This window comes from Microcebus murinus, chromosome 14 (genome assembly GCF_040939455.1).
Source record: "Microcebus murinus isolate Inina chromosome 14, M.murinus_Inina_mat1.0, whole genome shotgun sequence".
Lineage (NCBI taxonomy): Eukaryota > Metazoa > Chordata > Mammalia > Primates > Cheirogaleidae > Microcebus > Microcebus murinus.
In genome coordinates, this window is record NC_134117.1 from 1,171,896 (window position 1) to 1,195,919 (window position 24,024).

The following is a 24,024-nucleotide window of genomic DNA, read 5'->3' on the forward strand; positions in this document are numbered from 1 at the left end:
TAAAATATATATTTTATATACAACTTCTATTTCGTTGTCTGGATAAAGTTACTCCCATTGATAATGATGACATTGTTACCAAGTGAGACAACTGTTAGCAAGAAACTTGAGACTTAGGACACCTGAACACAAAGATACCTGGACCCCAGCTCACTGGAGGTAAAGGCCACAGGGCACAAAAACAAAAATAAGCACTGGAAAAGTCCTTAGGTACTCTGAGGCTAGCCCTTTGGTTTTAAGGGAATGCACCTGAATTTATGATAGAGGTTAATAAATCAAGAAAAATATCCAGGTCTGTGACTTGGACAAAGATTTAATATTTTACAGAAAAGGTTATACGATGGGAGTCTGGAGGAAGCTGGCTTCCCTGCAGCTCAGCCTGTTGTGTGCTGACCCGAGGAGGGCGTGGCCTGGGCACAGGGGACTGTGCCCAGGGGGCTGGCTGGAGCCTGTCCTAACACAACAGGACCCTTCACCTTAGTCAGCAAGTCTCAGGGAAGGCGGGATCACTACAACCCCCTCCCGCCCCTGCCCCTGTGGGCACCAACTCGAAGGGCACCACGCAGAGTGACTATGGCGCACACCCAAGGCCCACAGTATCATTAAAGTGGGAAGTTTCTAAAGACAAAAACTGCTAGATGGCTATTGTAAACAATTTGTCTATCAAATGGACCCCAAAATTGAAACTCCTTGAAGAACTCCCTCCAGCAGTGGCCATACTAGAATGCAATTCCTAAAGGCCTGCACAGATGTTTTAACCACACAGTCGTTAATAAATGACTCCATCGGCATGTGCAGAACCAGCTCTCCTGGCGCTGTTCGCAAGCTCCATCTGCACCCCCGCCTGGCATTTCTTTCCTTTAAAAAATTGTTAGACTTGGGAAAAGGATTAGGCTGCTTCTTATTAGAAATGTCACTCTTATATTACTCAAAATAACCTAATTGGCTTAAATGAAACTAAAATATTCTGTATTGGATTAAAAGAGACAAAATCGATGTCATTTATACCCAGAGAGTGTACAATATTATATAATTAATGGCATTCTAGCTCTGTCAGTGGTTTTCAAACTTAATTAAAATGAACCGAATCTTTTAAAACAGAAACTCCCAAAACTGCCAGTGCTAAGAAATAATTTTCATTAAGCTACGTAAATATGTATGAACCTAAAATTGGAAATATACTCTGTAGAGCTCAGACAAGCTGTAAAACCAAAATAAAAGTACAAACTAAATGCCAACAAGATTACAAAACCAATAAAATTTAGATTCTCAATGTCAACTGAGTCTGATGGCCATCACCATAAGATCCAGACTGACCGTAAAAGCACAAATCTGGCACAGAGGTACCAAGCAGAGTACTTTGAAACGACCAGGAACTCCAGGACTCAATTCTGCCTCCACCTTTCTGCCTGGGCAGGAGGATCCCCACCCACAGCACAGCCAGGTGTGGCCAGGTGGCACCAGGTCTCTCTCAGCCAGCGGGTCCACTGTGATGGCTACACCACTCACTGAGGCTCTGTGCCACAAAGGGTCGTCTGGCTGATGCAGACAGCCCGAGCTACAGGCTAGAGCACCGTCAACAGTCCCCTCAGACTTCCCAGTGATCTCCGGGACTCATCTCCTTTCCTTCCCACGCCCCCAGGTGCCAGAAGGAAACTGAAAAAGCACCTGTGTGAGGTGTGTCTTTGGTGAAGGCAGCAAGGGGCCGGCACAGGGACGAGGTCCGTGCTGTCCTGTGAGGTGGCAGCAAACAGCCACTACCATTTTTCACTCCCCAAACTCTGGCCCAGAGTGCAGCGTGCCCACCACCCCCAGCATTCCTCTCTGAAATGCCACAGCCTGAGAGGAAGGACCTCCATATTCAAACATCTGGGGTCCTTAAAGACAGGACCAACCACAGTGAAGCCCTCCTGCTGGAAAGCCCTCTGCTCACAGAGAAGTCACCAGAACAAAGGAGGAACCTGAGTAAAGACAGCATGTCAACAGTGTCAGAGAAATGAAAATTAATGTCCTCAGGGAGCTGAGACCTAACGAGTCATGACATTGCCATGTTGAGTTGGGATGGCTTAGGAGCCAGGTGCCTGATCCCTGTACTAACCTAGTTAAGCTTCCCAACAGCCCCAGGACGCAGGGCTACTGTCATTCCTCCTGATGCAGAGGGGACAGGTGCCACAGTGGCAAGCCCCGGGGGTGAAGGGGCAGGACACAGGCTCCCACGGGTCTACCCCCTCGCAGGCCATCCAACAGGTATGCTACAAGGAAGGACAAAGAAAGAGAAGCTCAATCTGAAATTCAAACAGTAACAACAACAACAACAGTAAAACCTTCAATACCTCTTCCAAAAGGAAGCGAACTAGAACAGACAGCAGGAGGAAGGATGAGATGGGCTCTGGTGGCTCGTCACCAGCTGACAAGCTGGGAAAGAACTGAGCAAAGGGAGGAACAAGGACCCCAGAGCTAAGAGGAGCTTCCCCAGGGCGGAGCCGCACGGGTGCCCAGGCTGGAAGGCCCACGCCTGCCGAGCGTAACCAGCGAGCCGGCCCAGGAAACCTAACCACAAAGGGTTAAAAAGGAGATTCCAAAAATTTCCAGAGAAAATGAGCGGGTCACATACAAAAGGAAGGGAATCAGATGGCATCACAAAGGTTGCAGGAAAAATGATGGATAGGATATCAACCACTCTCAAAATTCTGAGAAAAAATTAACTTGGAGTTCTATACCCAAATATCCAATCAAGTTTGAGGGAGGAGTAACAATGTTCTTAAACATGCACAGAGCCAAAACAAACAAACAAACTCTGAGGAAACCACTGGAAGATGCTATTTGGCAAAATGAAGGGAAAAACCAAGAGAATGGAACATCAAGGATCTGACTTCCAAAAAACGGTGAAGATGGACCTGGGACAGAAGCCAGGCAGCCCCAGGCCCTGAGAGTGGCATCCACGCAGGAGCCTGCAGCTGCAAGGAGCTGGGAGACCATCGACGTGCCTGTGTTTGACGGATCTGTCGAAGGTTTGCTTTTAAGAAAAAAAAGTACTAAAGACAATCAGGCAATCCAGCTCTAGGAAAAATGAAAACGTGTATGAAAAAGAAACATAATTCAGCAACAAACAATATTTACATGGTCAACAAAACAGTGATGCAACAGAAACTTGTAAAAGAATCTTCTTTTTTTGGGGAGAGAAGGAGGGAAAGAAAGGAAAGAAGGAAAGGGATAAACAAAACAAGCGTGGTACACATCCCCACAATGGAATGTTACTCATCCAAGAAAGGAACGAAGTACCCATCCATAGTACAACATGATGAACCTTGAACACATCATGCTTGGTGGAAGCAGTCAGACATAAAAGGCCACATATTACGTGGCTCCATTTATATGAAATGTCAAGAATAGGCAAATCCACAGAAACAAAGTAAATCAGTGGTTGCCAGGGAGTGGAGTGAGGAGGAAATGGGGAGTGACTGCTAATGGGTTTCTCTAGGGGGTGACGAAAATGTTCTATAATTGGATAGTGCTGATGGTTGCACAACCGTGTGAACATACAAAAAAAAAAAAAAACCAACTGCTTCCTTCAGAATGGTGAACTTTATGCTCTTATCAATTATGTCTCAGTAAAGCCATTATAAACAAGTACACCACAAAAAAAGAACAGAACAAGTCATTAAAGAGCCTTACAACTTATAAACTTTCTCAAGTATATTCTAAAAGTAGACCAAATTATTTCAAAGTTTTTAATAACAAAAATCAGCTATAAATTTGTTTTTAACAAGATACTATTTTAAATTCATTTTTCTATTTATAAGCCTAAAGGGACTCTGTTTTCTTTTTGGGTACTGTACTTTTTTTTTTTTTAAAAAAGAGACAGATAACATTGTATGTTATAACATATGTAACATGATGTCTGGAAGTATACACACATCGTGGAATGGTTAACTCTAGCTAATTAACTAACTCATTTTTGCAGTGAAAGCACTTGACATCCACTCCCTTTGCATTTTCCAAGAACGTATCACCCCTGACAGTCACCTTGCTATACAAGACAGCTGCTGTACTTCCTGCAAGCATGTACCTAAGGAGACCATTGCAGCAGAGGAAGATGGTGAATCTTTGTGTTTTATTTGGAAAATTAGTGTTTACATCATTGCATAACCAGAAGTCCTGTCTAACTAATTTCAGTAGATTTCAAAATTTAGGAAGCCACATTTAACCTCTGCCATTAAAGCCCAGCAAAGATTTAACCACTCTTTTCAAGGGAAATCTCATTTATTCAGAATATTCCATGCTGTTTCTCCCACCCTATGCTGAAAAATGAAAATGTCTTAATCTAAAAGGCTGTCTGGCTTAATATATTAACCTATGTCTAAAACACATCAAATGACCTAAATTACAACTAAGCCATTAACACATAATTCTATGCTTTGACATTGTCTTAGGAAGTAAGAACTGCGTGAGCCTTGGCAGTCTGGCTCACAGGCAAGTGCACAACAGGCAGCATCTCTGCAACACAACCATCAACACACCAGGCTCCATGGAAAACTAAAAGTACACTTTCCAGGTGAGCAACACCTTGCCTGAAACTGACTCCAGTCCACCTCTGTGCACTGCAGCCAGAGCAATTTTTATTTGAAACACAAATCTGATTCTTCTATTTTGAACCCTCACTGCCCTTAGTTAGGACCAAAACCCTCATTTTACTCCCCCATTGCTTTCCAGGCTTCATGTAGCTTCTGGACCTGTCCCTCCCATGTTCTCCCATCTGCCCCTAACCACCACCCCCCACCCCTGCCGGGCCACCACCATTCACATCTGAGCTCAGGGGTCCCGAGTCCAAGGGAGTCTCCGATGCCTTCCAGAGCCCTCATCAGAGTGCAACCGAGTCACTAGTTAATTGCTGAGGTCTTAGGGGCCCGTGTGCTGCACAGCAGCCTCTGTGCTTGTGGAACCTTCCAGGACACACCTGCAGGGGAGGATTCGCTCCCTGGGCACGCACTGCTGGTCAGCAAAGCCTCATCTTGCAGGTCCCCTCCCCTGTTGCAGATCTAGATGTGTAACAACAAATACAGATGTTTTTCAGGTATTTCAGACTCAGTCAAACTAGCAAGAAGATAGTTTCCCCTTATCGACATAAAAACTAGCAAGAAGATAGTTTCCCCTTATCGACAATAAAAAAATTGACAAAAAATTTTGGGAATTTGCATCAAAAGGGGAGGAATATATCTCGAACTTTGGCAAATGACCTTTAAACATGGTCCATCTTATTAGCAAAACAAGGCTGCTAATGTTTCTCTCCCAGTAACTTGTTCCTGAAACTCCATCTTTGATTAGCGTTTATTAGAAACACACACAAGATTCCATCTTATTCTAAATAAACACAGTTAACCAGTTAAGTACATTTAAAGACACATGCAAGAACCCCACAGATATTTCTAAGTTACAAAAATGCTAAAATAGGTTAAGATTATCAAGTAAGTCATACATTTATCAGGTAAATGATTAAACAAGTTTTATCAAATGTTAAGCAAACAATAACTATCCACCCTCACTCGGTTTGTGATTATTTACTTTAGAAAAAATTATAAAAGCTTCTTTTGACTAGGTAAGTTTACTCAATGCATATAAATAATTCAATTTCCAAATAGCTTTTCAGGAATACATTTTTTATGAGTAAAACTTTAAAAGGTACATTCAATGACTAAAAACAACATAAATGAAAAAAGTACGTTAGAAATGTATTATCTCCTACTTCAAAAAATTCATTTCTGCCATAAAAAGGAATGAAATTCTGACACATGCAATAACATGGATGGACACTGAAAACATTATGGGTAATGTGAAATAAGTCAGATGCAGATGGACAAATACCGTATGATTCCACTCATACAAGGTCCCTGAATGCACAGAGATAGAAAGTAGCATGGTGTCTGCCTGGAGTTGGGGAGGGGAGAAGGTAAAGTTACTGTTTATTGGGCACAAAGTTTGGGGCACAGATAGTGGTGATGGTTATTCAACACTGTGAACACATTTAATACCACTGAACTGTACACTTATGAATGGTTAACATGATAAATATTACACTATGTATATATTTTATCATAATTAAAAAAATATTCCATGGCTCATGCCTATAGTCCTAGCACTTTGGGAGACTAAGGTGTGAGGATCACTTGAAGCCAGAAGTTTGAGACCCCATCTGTACAAAAAAATTTTTTTAATTAGTCAGGGGTAGTGGTTTCTACACCTGCAGTCTCAGCTGCCTGGGAGGCTGATGGAGGAGGATCACTTGTGCCCAGGAGTCTGAAGCTGCAGAGAGCTGACTGTGCCACTGCACTCCAGCCAGGACAACAGAGCAAGACCTTGTTTTTAAAAAATAAATAAATAAATACATAGAAGATAAAGAAGAAAATTTAAATTATTTAAAAACATATTCCCAGAACCAAAACAAATCGAAATCTATGCTAGCCTGAGCATTACATTTCCCTCTCGTAAGTCAAGCAAGACAGCCTAAACAATCCTAAGTCATCAGAACAAAGAGGCACAGACTCAGGAGCCAAGCCCCCCAGGGGTGTGCGCTCTCCTTCACAGAGGTCATCAGGGCGAATGGCCAGGTGGCGTCCCTCGACTTTTTAAGTAGTTTCAGCAGTAAATGTCAACATGTTTCTAAAGTGAAAATTTATATGACTACTGTTTTAGTTAGTGACACATTTCACCCTGACCAGTACTTTACAGAGCACACAGAAAGCCCTAGGCAGACAATCTCATGACTCAAATCCCTTTACTACTAAATTTCGTATTTGTAATGGACAATAAGTACACTGAGAATAGTTCAAGTAGAATATTCTCACTGTTTCCAGTTAAGATCATCATCACACACCTGAACTTGACCAGGGATCTATGCAAGAAAATGAACGCTAGTTCTAGTTAATACTACCTCAAGGATTGTCTCTGGTATTTCAGATACCTTCAGCAACCGATACCGTCGCTTTTGGTATCATAAGCAAAGCCAAAATCTAAGGAATGTGACCTGTGACAATCCAGTAACTCCTTAGGAAGGGTCTGAGAAGCACGGGAGTGGGAGCAGCAGCAGCAGCCGCTGTGCACTGCGGACCCACGCCCGTCTCTGCCCGAGGGAGGTTCACAAGGCGGCCCGCACACCTCCCTGGGTAAAACTCAAAGGCAGACGAGCTGGGTGCCGCTTTCCCAGAAGCTGCAGCTAGTGAGGGAAGAAGTTCAAGCAATGGGACTGGACAAAGGACTGATTGTAATTGCAGTTTGAACTTCTTAAAAAATATGAAACAAATAAGACAGCTGTAAGCTGCTGAAAACATGGGTGCTTATTATTATTCATAGTGTTATGTGAATAATATTTATTTGTTCTAAAAGCAACCAAGAAGGTTTATTAAAACGTGGAGTGGCAAGTGGTCTAGACCCTGCACACAGGCCACTGCGAGTGTAGGAACAGAGATAAGCAGGAGCCCAGATGTGATACAGTCGGGAACGTTTACGAATGCACTGAACCATATCCGGCATTAATCCCCTCATTTTTATAATTGGTATTAGCTGGGTTTTTGTTTTGCTTTGTTTTAAATCCAGCTGTGGTACCAGAGCTTTTGGAATGAATACACCTTTATGGATCTCTACTTGGTCATTCTAGATACCTGGAACAGAAGAATTAAAACTGAAAAAAAGTCTCAGGCATTTTCAAACATGACAAAATGCAGCCTAAACAGTTTAAATTCAAGAAAACTGGAGCACAGAACAAAGTGCAATGATGAACCTGTACCAAGTCAGCACTAGGTGTTCACAAGCAGAATGATGAGCCTGTACCAAGTTGGCATCAGGTGTTCACAAGCAGAATGATGAGCCTGTACCAAGTTGGCATCAGGTGTTCACAAGCAGAATGATGAGCCTGTACCAAGTTGGCATCAGGTGTTCACAAGCAGAATGATGAGCCTGTACCAAGTTGGCATCAGGTGTTCACAAGCAGAATGATGAGCCTGTACCAAGTTGGCATCAGGTGTTCACAAGCAGAATGATGAGCCTGTACAAAGTTGGCATCAGGTGTTCACAAGCAGAATGATGAGCCTGTACCAAGTTGGCATCAGGTGTTCACAAGCAGGATGAACCTGTACCAAATTGGCATCAGGTGTTCACAAGCAGAATGATGAGCCTGTACCAAGTTGGCATCAGGTGTTCACAAGCAGAATGATGAACCTGTACCAAATTGGCATCAGGAGTTCACAAGCAGAATGATGAGCCTGTACCAAGTTAGCATCAGGTATTCACAAGCAGAATGATGAGCCTGTACCAAATTGGCATCAGGTGTTCACAAGCAGAATAATGAACCTGTACCAAGTTGGCATCAGGTGTTCACAAGCAGAATGATGAGCCTGTACCAAGTTGGCATCAGGTATTCACAAGCAGAATAATGAACCTGTACCAAGTTGGCATCAGGTGTTCACAAGCAGAATGATGAGCCTGTACCAAGTTGGCATCAGGTATTCACAAGCAGAATAATGAACCTGTACCAAGTTGGCATCAGGTGTTTGCAAGCAGCAACAAGGGAAGCCTCTCCATTGACCTGTGAAGCCAGCCTTCATTCCTTAACAGGTCCTTTTCTCCTGATTTCTACAAAACCGCGCATCCTGAGTGTGGAATGTTAAACACCACAGAGGTGTGCAGAGTAAAAGCAAAACTCCCTGTTTCATGCCAGCCTGACTTGCCACTCCCCACGGGCACTCCCTGCCCTGCAGAGGGCAGTTACAGCCACACCTGGTCTTACACAGATCACTGTTCTGTAAGCTGGGGTTTTCACCTAGTGTGTCACAGACAACTTTCCAATGGGCACAGAACCCTTTGAGTCCACAGTAAGTGTGTGCTGTGACACATTCAGTCGCTTCACTACTTTTCAGCATCTAAGTTCTCTGTGTTTTATTGCTGCAGCGCACATCTTGTGAACGCTGGCGTATTCCTGCAGGATTCCTAGAAGTGAACCCTTGAGCCTCAACCCTTGCTTAAAGTTTGATATATAAATGCTAAACTGCCCTCCAAAATATGGGTGTAGAGATACTCTTTGCAGAAATATAATGCAAAAGCAGAGCCTCTTCACTGCTTTAATTAGCATGTCTTTGCTTATTAGTGCTGTTTCTTTGATAACTGATTGTAACTCTCTCATCCACTCCCCTTTTTAAACGAATAACCCATTAGACACAGTTAAAAATGTGGACCTATCACCTGGGCTTCTTTCACCTAAATGTTTCCACTAAAACCCTTCCTATGTGCCAGCTCTGTGCCAGGTACTATGCGCGATACAGAAAAAGAAACACACCGTGTCTTCCTATAACTGCACTCCTATTTCAGGTGTGGTTTCCTCATCTCTGGAGATCTAGACAGAAGCTGCTCGAGTCTGTTTCACACTCTGGGGTAGTCCAAAATCCTGACCAAGATTCCTGTGAATTTTCCAGGACTGTTTTCACGGTTGCCCCCGAGTCTGAGCTCCTTACACTGCAGTCCCGCGCCACGCCAACGACAGTCAACATGCATGACAAAGATTGTAAGGGAGCAGGCTACTGCATCTGGGGTGGATAAGTGCACTCTATGCTGCCGGGTGGTGAGGAAATCACCTGACTCATTTCTCAGAACACATCTCTGGCAGTCTGTGTGCACAACTACGCTAAGTGCGGTCCCTGAACTGCTCTGCCTCACTCACCGGCCCTCAGCTCTTTTTCTTAATTTTCAACAGCAGCAATAGCAACAGCAACAAAAAATTTAGTGAAAGATGTGCATGTAGTAGATTCAACTGAATTCTGGGGAGGAGAATGTGGAATGGGAGCAGAAGATTTAAAATTCAAGGTTAATACTAAAAAAAGATCTCAAAGAGATTAATATTCATAATGTATAAAGAGCTTTTACGAACTATTTTTTTCTTTAATTTTCTGAGACAGGGTCTCATTCTGTTGCCCAGGCTGGAGAGCAGTGGTATGATACTATCACAGCTCACTGCAGCCTCCAACTCCTGGGTGCAAGTGATCCTCCCTCATCAACCTCCCAAGTAGCTGGGACTATAGGCATGTGCCACCACGCCCTGCTATTTTATTCTTCGTAGAGATAGGTCTGGCTATTTTGCCCAGGCTGGTCTTGAACTCCTGGGCCTCAACTGATCCTCCCACGTGAGCCTCCCCAAATGCTAGGATCACAGGCCTGAGCCACCACCTCAATTACAAAACTGGTAAGGAAATGCAAATCACAGCATTAGATTTACCATTCAAATAGCTCTCAAGTAAAAGGACTCATGTTCTCAGTTAGAATGGGAATGAAGAGGACTTCTGGGGAAGTTTTAAGTTGCTACCACCTTTTGGAGGGCAGTCTGGCAGCACCTGAATGCCCGTGCACGAGGCTTCTGACACCGTGCGCCCACTCCTGGATGTCCGTCACCCACCACACCCACACATGGCAGATGCAGGGACGAACTCTACTGCATCACAAGTAATAGCAAACACTGGAAGTTAAATGAGGCAATACTATGCAGCCATCAAAGGATGAGACAGAGCCACACAAGAAGGCAGCCTAATTACAAATATTTAAATATGGGCTCTGGACTCAGAGTACATGGATAGAAATCATGACCGCAGCACCCACTTGCTCCGAGACCTTCACCAAGTGACTGACCTTCCCCAGATTCAATTTTCTTGTTTGTAAAACGGATGGCCATACCGTAGCACGTACATCTCCAGGGGCCGGGACAGAGTCAAATGAGCTCAAGCACACACACACACACACACACACACACACACACACACACACACACACAGCAGCAAGCCTGGTTTGTTCTAAGATCTCAGATTACATACTGCTAATGAAAGAAAAGCAGGTTGCAAAACGGTTTTGAAATAAAATTCCACGTTTGTCAAATAAAAAACTATTGCTTATGCACAAACTATAATTTTAAAATACAAATGATTAGGTAAACACACAGGAAATGGCCTAAAAAGAGACACAGGGATACGGGCAGTGAGTCTGAGTGAGGACTACAGGACAAAGATGGGATGAGAGGGGCTTTGCTACACACTCCTGATACATCTGCATCATTTGATTTTCTTTAAATAATAAACACTCTTTTTGCATTCTGAGGCAAAAACAATAAAATCTAGTACAGGTGAGAGGGGGCCATTAGCCTACCCTGTGATATTCCTACTGCTAACAGCTCGCCTTAAAGCAGCAGTTCTCTAACAGTGGTCTCCAGACCTGAGGGTCCCCAAGAACCTCTGGGGGGGGGGAGGGCAGGAGGTCAAAACTACGTTTATAAAAATACTAATACGTTATCTGTCATTGTCACTGTGCTGTCATTTCCACGGGTGAGCAGAAGCAGGGGTGGGTGGAACTGCGGGCACCTCAGCACAAGTCCTGGCACAGCACCTAAGGCGCTAGCAGTCACTGTGTTCTTCGTGCCCTGCGCATGCAGGAAAACAAAAAAAGAAAAAGGAAACCAGTTTTACTTAGGAAGGTCTTTGATGAACAGTTAAAATAATTAATCTTATCTAATTCCACGTCTTTTTAGTATGCTTTGTGGCAAAATGGGCAGCACGTGGGAAGTATTTCTGCCGCGTCCCAAGTACGACAGCTGTCTCAAGGAAAAGCACGTGCAGTTGTTTGCGCTAGAAATACCCTCGGTTTCTCCTGCTCTACTCTCACGACACACTCCCAGCACCAGACGTGTGCGGATGTCTCCCCACCAGCTAGGAGCCTGCCAATTCAATTCCATCCCAACAAGCGTCAGACCCCACTGAGGGCTCAGTCTCACCAGACTGCCCCCCACTTCTGACGCCAACTGCACGCCCCAGCTGTTTTCCCAGCGCTTCTGACAGCGGCTGTCAGTCAGGGCTCCCACAACCCTCCTCGAGTCCAGCAATCTGCTGGAGAGGCTCCCAGCACCCCAGCACACACTCACAGCTTACTATGAATACAGAGGTGCTACACAGGGTACAGACGAAGAGATGCACAGCACGAGGTGTGGGGAAGGGACGCAGAGCGCCCATCCCTCTCCAGGCCACCCCCCTCCAAAACCCTCCACAGGTCCAGCCACCCGGAAGTTCTTCAAACCCCGCCCTTCCATAGGCACAACTCATGAAATCATTGGTCACTGGTGATGAGTTTCACCTTTAGCCCTAGAGGCTGGGGCCAGGGTGGGGCTGAAAATCCCAACCCTCCATTTCAGCTTAGGTCTTTCTGGTCACCAGCCTCAGTCAACTCATTAGCATACAAAATGACACTTATCACCGAAGACCCCAAGAATCTTAGGGGTTGTGTGTCAGGAAAGGGAGGCGAAGACCCAATACATATTTCACAATGTAAACTATTAATAAAATTAAAATCCTAAGCCCCCCCCCCAAACTGAACAAACTCCATCTTAGCCAAGGGTACCCCAGAAAAACCTTAAAACCAAGTTCAAGGCCATGATGGGAAGGGAGATCGGACACGCTTCTTGCACCCCTCCCTTCTGGAGTTTAGGCACATAAGCATGAATGTTAAAACAGAGATCCTAAGATTGACAAAGTAGACTCCGTGACATCGATACTCTATTACTAACACGACCTGAGGCCATGCAAGGCAAAGGTCAAGTCAGGCCTTAAAAACCCTAAAATCTCATTAAACAGGTTCTTTTATTAATCCGGTGTAATGTGGCTTACTTTCCACCCTGACTCTGGTCTAGCATCACAGGACAGACAGCAGACCCCCTAACTCAAGCATTCCTTTCTACTGACTCCAAGTCTTTAGACGAAGTTTTGTTTCTTTAACCAATTACAAAGCCAAGAATCTCTAAATCTACCTGAGTGTTCCCACTTCAAGATGTTCCACCTTTCAGGGCCAAACCAACATACACCTTCTGGGTACTGACAAATGATTATACCTATAATTCCTGTTTTCCTAAAATGTATAAAACCAAAACCCAACAGCCTCCAGACCACTTACTCAAGGTTTCTTGGGTTTGTGGATTCCTGGGCCACGGTTACTCACATTGAATCAAAATAAACCTCTTCAAATTATTGTATACAGTTTAGTGCTTTTCTGTTAACAACATCATACAAGCTGAACTAGCCACTTTTTTTTCACGCGATGCCATTTTTCTTTAAAAGAATGACTGATCAACTTCGGTTATTAAGAATTTGGTGGCTAGGGGCAGTGGCTCAGCCATGAATCATAGCACTTTGGGAGGCTGAGGCGAGAAGATTGCTTGAGGCCGGGAGTTTGAGACCAGCCTGAGCAAAAGCAAGGCCCCACTTCTACAAAAAATACAAAAATTAGCAGGTGTGGTGCCATTGGCCTGTAGTCCCAGCTACTCAGGAGGTTGAGGCAGGAGGATCACCCGAGTCCAAGAGTTTGAGGTTGCTGTGAGCTGTGATGACACTACTGCCAGGGTAACAGAGACCCCCCCAAATCTCAAAAACAAAACAACCCCCTATGGATTCTAATGTAACAGGGTATAAAAAGTTCATTGATTCCAAAGTGCAACTAAACTTGAACAAAAAAAACAGCCACCTATCCAGTTATGCTGTACTGCTAGAGTACACACAATTATCTGAAAAGGCTGTCAATCACGCCTCCCTCCTCTAACTACATGTAAGTATGAGGCCACATTTTCTTTACTTATTTCAATAAGGCAACTGCAACGGATTGAATGCAGAAGCAGGTCTGAGAATCGGCTGTCATCTACTAAGCCATATATATATATATATATATATATTTTTTTTTTTTGAGTTGCCCAGGCTAGAGTGAGTGCCATGACATCAGCCTAGCTCACGCAACCTCAATCTCCTGGGCTCAAGAGATCCTACTGCCTTAGCCTCCCGAGTAAATGGGACTACAGGCATGCGCCACCATGCCCGGCTAATTTTTTGTGTATATATTTTTATTTGGTCAATTAATTTCTTTCTAATTTTAGTAGAGACGGGGTCTCGCTCAGGCTGGTTTCGAACTCCTGACCTTGAGCAATCCGCCCACCTTGGCCTCCCAGAGTGCTCGGATGACAGGCGAGAGCCACCACGCAGGGCATAAGCCATATATTTTTAAAGGGTTTGCAAAATTGTGAAACAATGACACTCTTCTCGCTAAATCTTTTTTTGTTTTTCATTAAAAATGTTAACATGTAGTAGCTTATTACTATTATTTTAAAGTGAAATAATATTTTAGGTTGTTCTAATTTCAAGTATAGTAAATATTGATGGATATAGCTCACAAAAGTTCTCTGGATCCTCAGTAATTATTACAAGTATAAAAGGGAGTCTGAGGTAGGAGGATTGCTTGAGTCCAGGAATCTAAGGATGCAGTGAGCTATGATGATGCCACTGCTCTCTAGGCAGGGTGACAGAGCGAGATCTGTCTCCCTAAACAAACAAACCAACAAGGAGTATGAAAGTGTTCCAGAACCAATAGTGCAGAGTGGGCCCAGCAAACTGGACCTGAAGGCAAATCTGGCCGGCTGCCTGCTGCTGCTTCCAGACAGGCTGGTTGTGCAGGCACACCATCCTTTTCACACGGTCCATAGCTGCTTTCCTGCTACAAGGACAAGGTGAGTCCAGAAGTTGTAATAGGGACAGACTGGCTTGCAAAGCCTAAAATATTTACTATTCGGCCCTTTATAAGAAAGTTGGCCAAGCCCAGATTCAGGGTAAGCCCCATTTCCCAGCCTTTATCATTGCAGTAACTCCCTAATTGGCATCTCTGCCTTTGTTCTTACCTGTTACTACCCATGTTCTAAAGGCCAGAGTGACAGTCCTAGAAACAAAGTGGATGTCACTTCTCTGCTTAGGACCTTGGAGGCTCACAATCCCTCCAGAGCAAGTCCTCAGGGCAGTGTTCAAGGTCTTACTCATTACCCTCTGGCCGCTGCCAGCCTCCTGCCTCCTGCCCACCACTCCTTGCTCTGCCGGAGGACAGTGCCTCGCAGGGACCGCCAGAACACACCACGCTCTCTCCAACCCCGCTCGGAGCCCTCTCCCCCAGGACATTCTTCTCCCCTCCACTCCCTACCCAGCCCGTGTACCAGACACTTCTGTCACATTCCCCAATGTGTCCTTGTCCCAGCTACCGTGCAATGACCCCCCTGCTTGATGTCTGTGAACAGGGAGCTTCCTGAGGGTAGGAACTGCTCTTTGCAACACCAGGCACGAGCAGCCCTTGAGAGTGCTGCTGTGAACTCTGTGGCGCACTAAGCTGAAAGCTTGCCCTTGAAACACCCTTTGTTTTTCTTAACCCGGCTCCCTGCAGTGGAACAGAGTCAGCTATTCTCTTATGCAAGTTTCTTAAGACAACCACATCTGAACAGTTTACCAGTTACTGTGTTTCTGTTTGCCAGAGCTTTCTGTGCCTTCTCTGCAGTCTTCGCAGTAACCCTGTCTGTAATGGGCGCAGATAATTTATGCACCCGTTTCATGGATGCGGAACAGAAGGTAAGTAACTTGCCAAGTTAACACACAGCCAATACGGAGAAAAATGGGATCTGTACCAAATTCCATCTGCACAATGCCTCTCCTCCTATCGTGACTTTCCATTCCCGATCAGCACCGCGCTGCAGAGACAAGCCTAACGCATGCGATAAAACCAGGGGACCAGAGGCAGGACACAGCTACCTGCTACACAACACGGTGCGCTGAGTGGAAGGGAAGGCTCAGAGGCTGAGAATGCTGGATGCCAAGTGCGGCTGGAGCCGTGATTCAAAGAAAGCGGATTATGAGGTGGATTCAGGATTGGTAGGGTATGGAGAGTAGACAGAAAGCAGAAAGAATATTCTAGTTTGGGAAAGCAGCAGGAGCAAAGATCAAGGGATGGAATAATCACTGTATAATAATAGAAAAACCAAGAGGCTAAGCCCAGTGGAAAGGATCTGGGGTAGGTGGAGAGAAGAGGGAAGTCAGGAAAAAACAAAAAACTGCTATTTTTGTGTCTATATATAGCTGAAACCAAACCCAAACACCTTAAAATACATAGAATTAATTAACAGTTGTCTCTAGCACGGAAACAGCACTTTACAGGTTATAAAAATACTGCTCATTGTTTGATCTTAACAAAACTTTCTGATCTCACTTCTATTAGTAGATAAGTAAGTTGAGGCTAGGAAACGGGCCTTCTAAGCTGATAAATAGCAAACGAACTGAACTCAGAACTTCCCTCAAAACCACTAACTGTTTAAAATCAGGAATTAGAAAAATCAAGAAATCTTAACAAAGGCAGAATCTCCCCAGGAAGTGCTCTCATGAAAACTGCAAGAACGTTACCCAGACCGCCAGCTTATCTGACGGCCTTCCCCAGGGGGTGCTTTCCTGAGGCCTTTTCCAGCAGCACAGGTGTGACGGACTTTCTGTGATGAAATGCAGAAACCAGTCTGGGAGTGATGAGAACCACCAGACACCATGTCCCATTGACAGTTAAAAAAAAGCAGCTAGGGGAGGAGGAGAAAAAAAAAAAATCAATGATAAATACAAAATGCCTGTTGTCTCCACACAAAAGAAATCAATCACAACCCTAATGACTATGACTGAAAAGTTCTGCATTCACCAACAATGTATTTCATTGAATCTAAGTATATTTCCCCAAATTTTAATATCTTTGAAATTAGATGTATCTTATAGTCAATGAAACACAATAAATTCCTGGTACTGATTCCCAAGTACCCTTACATTTTGTTAACCTCCAACTTAAATGTTTCTTTCATAAATACGTATATAAGCCCCTTAGAAAGGCTTACCCTACCAGATTAGCCAACTACTCATGTTATTTATGTTACCTCCCCCAGATTCAAGCTTGCCTGAAGCAGACAAACCTTTGGTTTAGTATTATTTCTTTAGAAAAAGGTCAATATCTAATTCAAAGCAGATTAAATCATGGATTAAGAAACTGATTAAAGCAAAATCATCACAGAAAAAGTCAAAGTACTTACAACTACAAACTCAGATGAAAGGAGCCAGCTGTTATCAAGCTGTACAGAGCTACATAAAACCAGGTTCAGCGGGAGCCCCTCCCTACTCCAGCCCCGCCCCATTGTTTCTCTGTAACACATAAGCAAGACCCAAGGCTTCCCTGTAAGTTAGCAGACTGCAATCACGTTCAAAGAAAATCCACAGGCAAGGGCATTGCGGCATTTGTTTGACGTGCAGGGGCTTCAGTTAGTTACTTATTGTGTCTGTGACATTCTTCAAATATTTTGAGAATTGCTTGTAAAATAATGCTATTCTTGAACCCTTGTTACTCATCTTATATCATGTTGATAAGTACTTCCTTTAAAGGCATTTCATTTTCATTTGCTTTCAAAGACATTGCCATACAGTTCTTGGTAATGAGATCTTTACTGACCTTTAGGACACCCCTGTCCCAAGGCTGGGCAGCCAACGGTCACCAAAGCAGGACAGCACATGGGGCTCTGGGGGCATTCTGCAACGGACTTCCAACACTGGCTCTGCCATATGTTGGCTGCAAGACCAATATAATTGCTCTCTGTGCCTTCGTTTTGCATCTGAGATTGGGAAGAACAATATTTCCTACCCCCCCAGGTGCTGTGAAGATTAAATTAACTGACACAGGCAGCACACTGGGAGCATCTCTGGCATGTAATAAGCCCTCAACACCTGTCAGCTATCGTGACCTTCTTGTTGGGTCCCCATAGGGGCTGGGGAGAAGGGGGGGAAACACCCAGGGTTCAAGCTTGAGGAGCTCACAGAGACAGACAAGCCAAGGATGGTAACACCTGTGTGACACCTGCAGAAGACATCAGCTGCTGGAAGTGTGTTCCAGGAGAGGGAGCAGCAGCAGGGTGAAGGGGACTACATAACATGCATGAAAAATCTGCACAAATATTCAACAACTTCCAAAAAAGTGGTCACCATTTAGAACCATTTTGGACGTACAAGCTAGCAAACAGCTTTTCTTCTTACTTCCTTCGGAAGCTCCCCTAAGTTTTGCTATTTTGACTCTTGCTCACCTAGGCATATAAACTCACCTAGTCCACCTTCCAGAAGAGGCAAGTCACCACTGACTGCTGCTCATACACCTGGGCACCAGCAGGACAGTTAATAATTTCCTTGTGAGCTCAGCTTTACCCCCATTTGGAGGGAGATGGGAAATCTGATGGCAAGTGGAATCATGACTCTTAGTATGATGGCTGACCTGATCCACAGCAAAACTCAACTCTTAAAAAGCACCAAATTTTACACAGTCCAATATTTGCATCTGGAGTTATGATTCGGGCCCCCAAAACTATTCATTTTAAAAACAACAAGAAAATCAGAACAAAAAAATGAAGCCTTTTTCCACGTGACTCCACGACCTTCAAATGAAGCCAGAAGTGCCTACCCTTCCCTTCCACCACCCTGTGTGCACCAGGCACCGTCCCCAGTGAAGTCCTAGCTTCAACCTCTAGGGCACTTTCTTTCTTGTTTTTCTTTTGAGACAGAGTATCGCTCTGTCACCCGGGATAGAGTGCAGTGGCGTCATCATAGTTCACTGCAACCTCCAACTCCTGGGCTTAAGCAATCCTGCCTTAGCCTCCTGAGTAGCTGGGACTACAGGCAAGCTCCATGATGTCTGGCTAGTTTTTCTATTTTTAGTAGAGACAGGGTCTCGCTCTTGCTCAGGCTGGTCTCAAACTCCTGAACTGAAGCGATCCTCCTGCCCCAACCTCCCTCAGTGCTAGGATTACATAGGCATGAGCCACTGTGTATGGTTCAGCCTCTAAGGCACTTTCTGATTACCCACTGCAGGAAAAGCAGAAGATGGGCCACAGCGTAGGGTTGGTGGACTCCACAGCAGCTGAAGTTAGACCACAACAAAATCTTCAACAAAACTCCACACAAGCCACAAATCTATTTTTTGTGGTGATTTAATCATTCAATATAGCATAAAGATCTTTTGTTAAATTTATTTTAATTATTGAATAATACACAGAAACATTGTTTTTAAAAAGTTAAGACCACTGTCGGTAAAGCCAAAGTGCCCTCTGACTGCCACCTCTAATCCTGGTGCTCTCCTTTATGCCTTGAGATTACTCTCTGACTTTCATGGATATCCTTGCAGATCTTATTTTAAACACCTTTGCACACATGTATATGTTCCCTAGTTTTTGTGTTCATGTCCTCGTATAAACTGTATCACACTGTAAGGACTGTTCTGACACTTGGCATTGTATTTCTGAGATCTATCCACATTTTTTTTTCTTGAGACAGAGTCTCACTGTTGCCCGAGATAGAGTGCTGTGACATCAGCCTAGCTCACAGCAACCTCAAACTTCTGGGCTTAAGCAATCCTTCTGCCTCAGCCTCCCTAGTAGCTGGGACTACAGGCATGTGGCATCATGACTGGCTAATTTTTTCTCTATATATATTTTAGCCAGCCAATTAATTTCTTTCTATTTTTAGTAGAGACAGGGTTTGCTCTTGCTCAGGCTAGTCTTGAATTCCTGACCTCAAGCGATCCTCCTGCCTCGGCCTCCCAGAGTGCTAGGATTGCAGGTATGAACCACCGCACCTGGTCCACATTTATGAACATAGATCCGGTTAGTCCTTTTAATTGCTGAACTACATTCTGCCGCATTATAATTCCATTCCATTCCTGATGGCCCTTAGGTCACTGTTAATTTCTTGCTGTTAGAATGGTTCAATTGGCTTCCTTATTCCGTCTTCTTGCACATATTCCAAAATGGTTCCCTGGGTAGGGATCTAGATGAGGAAGTGCTGGGTTGTAGGGTCTGCACATTTGCAGGTTTCATAGACTCTGCCAAGAGCTTTCCAAAGTGATTGTCCTCATTTAAATAAATAAAATGTAATATACCTTAAGTTCTATAGTCCAAGTATGAATATACAATAATAACATCCTTGAATTACCCATCTCCTATTAATTATCTCTTATCAACATTTCTCCAACAAGGCTGAGTTTGGGTACAACCAGCTTCTTGGTTCTTGTTGCTTAACATTCCTTAGTTACTAAGGATTACGTTTCCCTTCATCATTGACTCTGTGGTAATAACATAATGCAAACTAACAATATTACAACCATTTCACAAAAAGGTGAAGAGTTATAAGTGTGTTAATTCCAGAGGGTTCCTATGGCCAAAGTGTATGTGAATTGATATAAAAACCTCTGAATATACACAATAATCACAAAATATATGGGGTAGGTATCACAAAGCAATGTTATAAAAAAGATGACAATCTGAAATACCAAACTTTTAGATGTATTCAAAATTTTACTTAAAATAGGGGTTTAAAATTGCAAAAAGTTCCTTATCAGTTTAATTCAGACAACAAAATATTTCTGTCAAGATTATTTTAAGGGAAAGAATGCTGTTTTCCTAAGTGTAATGTTACACTTTAGATTTAAATTTTAATTCCTTCAGCTTATCAATGAAAATTAAAAAAAAAAAAGAGTACAGAAACCAGAAATTAATAAGGGCATTAAGCCCTCCTACCTCTCTACCTCTAAACAAACGTTTTCTTTACTTGTCATAGAAATCACATCTGAGTAAGGTGAGCTGTCAACCACTTGCCACATGCAAAATGAAACAAAAAGGTAATCTATTTTAAATCAATAGAAAACAATCAATCAATAAACTATTTAGGTTATATACAAATGACCTTGTTTCAATCTCAAACCACATACACCTTTACAAATTCCTCAGAGCACAGTTTTACTTGCTCAATAACCTGGGCACTGTTTGTCCCCAGGCCAAGGATCTCCAGATGTCCCTGAGAGTCCTGCGTCAATCCAGACATTGCCAAGGGAAGGTCCAGGGAGGAGGGAGCAAAAGGTCATGGGAGGGGCCAAGGTGCAGGACAGTGGACCAGACATGTGACTAGAGGCTGTTAGTAACCTGAGGCAGGGGAGGTGTATTTGGTGCAAAGACAAATGATTCTTAAGAAGAGGTTAAAGATTTACAATGTTCAGTAAGATGTACCAACAAGGAAAAAGTCACTATGATGCTAAATCTGAAATGTTAAACTCGTGAGTCTCTAAGAATAAGTTCTACATTCAATTATGCATCAGGAAAGGAACATAGCTTTTTAACTTTAAGATGACGCATAGCTTCACGGGGAGCTGGGACAGGAGACACTCCCGGATCCCTACCCATCGTCCTAAAACTTTGCTTGGCCCATGTAAGGCTATGATTAAGGAAAACAAACAACCATCTTAAAGCAACACCGTAAGGTTCAAGATTAAAATCTGGAGTAGGGACTTTAAAACATACCAGTGGAGAAGCAGAAAGACTTCATAGCAAAATTCACGGATTTCAGAACCTTAGAAAGTAACCTGAAGAATCCAAGTAGTCCAACTCTCTTTTTGAAGATGAAGACCCTGAAGCAAACAGCCTGCTCCAGACCACACAGGTGACTAAGACAGAGCTCTGAGTGCGAGGCGCCCTCCCATCCTCCGCAGCTATTGTGCTCCTTTTCCTCAGCACAGCCAGCCCGACTGTTTCCTGAATCCCCAATGTCTGCAGCTGTTTCCTCGGTTCCGCCCAATGCAGGAGGCACCCGAGAGCCCCAGGCCTGGGCTCGGAGGGCCCGAGGCCCGCGCAGTCCCGCAACCAGCCCGCCGGTGACCTTGGTGGCTTACATAAGCCCTCGCCCACGGGACGGGCTCGCCTGCGCCCCGGCCCCCCATGAGCACCGCCGTCGCGGAGCCGCCGCCTGCCTCCAGTGCCGCCTGCCTCCCTCCAGTCCTCCCCTCCCACCGGCCTCCCCTCCCGCCGGCCTCTCCTCCCGTCGTCCTCCCCGTCCCGCCGGCCTCCCCTCCTGGCCGTCTGGCCACCCTCTTGCCGGCCTCCCGCCCTGTCCTGTCCTCCCCTCCTGCGGGCGGCCGGGCGGGGCGGGAGCGGCGCGGGCCTTACCTTCGGCCACGTCCTCGTCGATGGCCCCCTTGACCTGCGAGAAGCACCACTGGAAGTCGTTGCCGCCCGCGGGGCAGCCGCCGCCTCCGGCTCCTGCAAATACAACGGGGCGGTCAGGCCGGCCACAGCCGCCCGACGCGGCCCCCGCCCGCCCCCGTCCCCACCGGCCCGCGCGAGCCCCTAACCTGCCATGGCAGCCGGCGGCGGGACGCGCGGGACTGGCGCGCCGACCGGGGCTGACCAGGGAGGCGGCCCCAGCACCGCAGCCGCCCAGCGCTCGGCCCCGGCCGCCACCGCCGCCGGGGAGGGATTTTTTTCCCTTTTCAAAATGGCGCCCAATGCCCGTCGCCCCGCTGGATGACGTCATCCCCCTCCGCCTCCTCGGATGGGCCGCGGGCGGGGCGGCCGCGGGGGCTGCCGGGGGCGCGCCGACTGCGCCTGCGCCGGCCACCGCGCCGCTCTGGTTGGGGTAGGGGGCGCTTCAGGAAGCTGCCGAGGGAACTCGGGGCGGCGGTCACAGGCGGCTACGTCGGCCCTCGGTGGGCCCTAGCGGGCAGGTGTGCGCCCGGCGCTCTCCTGAAGACAAGCGCCGCCTGCCTCCCGCTTCTCTGCGGAGGCTCCAGGAGGACCTGCCCAGCCAGCAGGACCTTCGCCGGTCCGACCCCGCCCCCCGCGTCTCGGCCAATGGGAGCGCGGGCCCTCCCGGAGCAGCCAATGGAGGGCGCGCTCGGCGCAGCGGGCGGGACATCCGGGCTGGCCGCACCTGGATCGCCCCGCCCTACTGCCGGAGGCCGGGCAGGTCCCTGTCCACCTTTGCTAACGGCCCCTACTCAGCGCTCCCCGTTGCCCACCAATGGCTACTTCAGGGGTCCCTGGGGCCCCCAGTACGGTCTTAGGGAAACGCGGCCGATGGTTTTCACATTTGCGGGTGTGTAGGGAGGGGCCGCAGGCGCTCCCCGGTTACCGCAGGGCGGAGTCCCGGTAAGCCCTCGGTAAGTCAGCAGTACAGTAAGTCGAGAACGCGTTGAGTACCCAATAAGCCCATCGTAAAGTCGAAAGTCGCAAGTCCAGCGCTCGTAAACCCGGCGCCGTGTTCATCTATGGGGTGATGTCCGGTATCACAACTTCTCTCGGGGACAGTGCGAAGTTGGCGACCACCCTGCACCACTGGGGCAGTCGCCCCGCATATGCCGCTTATGGCCCGCTCCTGCCCTGGGCTGCGCACTGCCCACAGTCCTGGGGGCGTGCGGTGAGCAGAGCAGACAGCCCTCTGCCCCGGTGGAGCTCACATTTCAACGGGGGAGACAGTAGGAAATAAAGAAAAACGTGATAAGTTGATGGAGCTGCAGAGAAAGAAGCCGAGGAGGAGGGACAGAAATGTGTAGCAGGAGGGCCGGCGTTTAAGTCTGGTGATTGGGGAAGGTCTCAAGGAGACGAGGGAGCAAGCCACGCGGAACCTGGCAAAGGCTGTGCGGGAAGCGGGAGCAGCAGGTGCAAAGACAGGAGGCAGGACCGCCTGGCAGGTAGAAAAAGCATCCGGAAGTGGTGTGGGGGAGAAGAATGAGTGGAGAGGAGGCTAGGGATCAGAGTGAAGGCAGGAGACCTGAGGGAGAGGACAGATGGTGGGCAGGCCGTTTTGAGGACTTGAGCTCCAGGTGAGGTAGGCTTTGGTGCTGTGAGCAGAGGGTCAAGACTGACTTGGGCTTTAATAGGGTTGCTGTGGCCACTCTGCTGAGAGCCCAAGTGGAGAGGCAGGGAGACCAGTGAGGTGGCCAGCAGGGTTGTCTGGGCAAGGGGATGAGGGTGCACATGTTGTGAGTGTGGTAGGTTGTGATGAGAACCAGGCCAAAGCAGGGCCAGGAATTTTGGGTGGAACTGATGCAGTGTGAAAGAAGGGGCTGTACTCCGGTGGTCTGAGCACTTGGAAGGAAGGCGTTTCCAGGCCCTAGGATGGAAGAACTGCAGAAGGAATGGGTGTGTGTGGGTGCAGACTGCCCAGAGGCTGGCTGTAAACGTGTGGAGCTGTTAGCACAGGCTGTTGCACGGGCGAGTCTGGAGCACACAGGGAAGTCAGGGTCAGAGTGTAAAATCCGGAGCATTTAGAGGCCATTTCAAACCAGGAGATTGGGTGAGATGACCTCAGGAGGGAGGATCGA

At 46.2% G+C, this 24,024-nt stretch overlaps 1 protein-coding gene across 4 annotated transcripts in view; it reads right to left on the reverse strand.

Annotated features, from left to right (window-relative positions):
* The window catches only part of PPP2R2D (protein phosphatase 2 regulatory subunit Bdelta), a 40,219-nt gene extending 18,010 nt beyond the window's left edge, over window positions 1-22,209 (reverse strand). For 2 of the 4 annotated variants that reach the window (XM_012781433.3, XM_012781430.3), the window contains exons 1-2: window positions 22,054-22,209; window positions 21,869-21,961 (exon numbers count right to left, since the gene is read on the reverse strand). In XM_012781433.3, the coding sequence (XP_012636887.1) occupies window positions 21,869-21,961; window positions 22,054-22,060 (100 nt within the window). In that variant the 5' untranslated portion in view covers window positions 22,061-22,209. Of the gene's footprint in view, window positions 1-2,098; window positions 3,707-11,314; window positions 11,447-21,868; window positions 21,962-22,053 lie in introns of those variants that run through there. The other 2 variants (XM_076009692.1, XM_076009693.1) reach the window with 2 other exon arrangements.
* Between the last annotated feature and the right edge of the window lie 1,815 nt (window positions 22,210-24,024).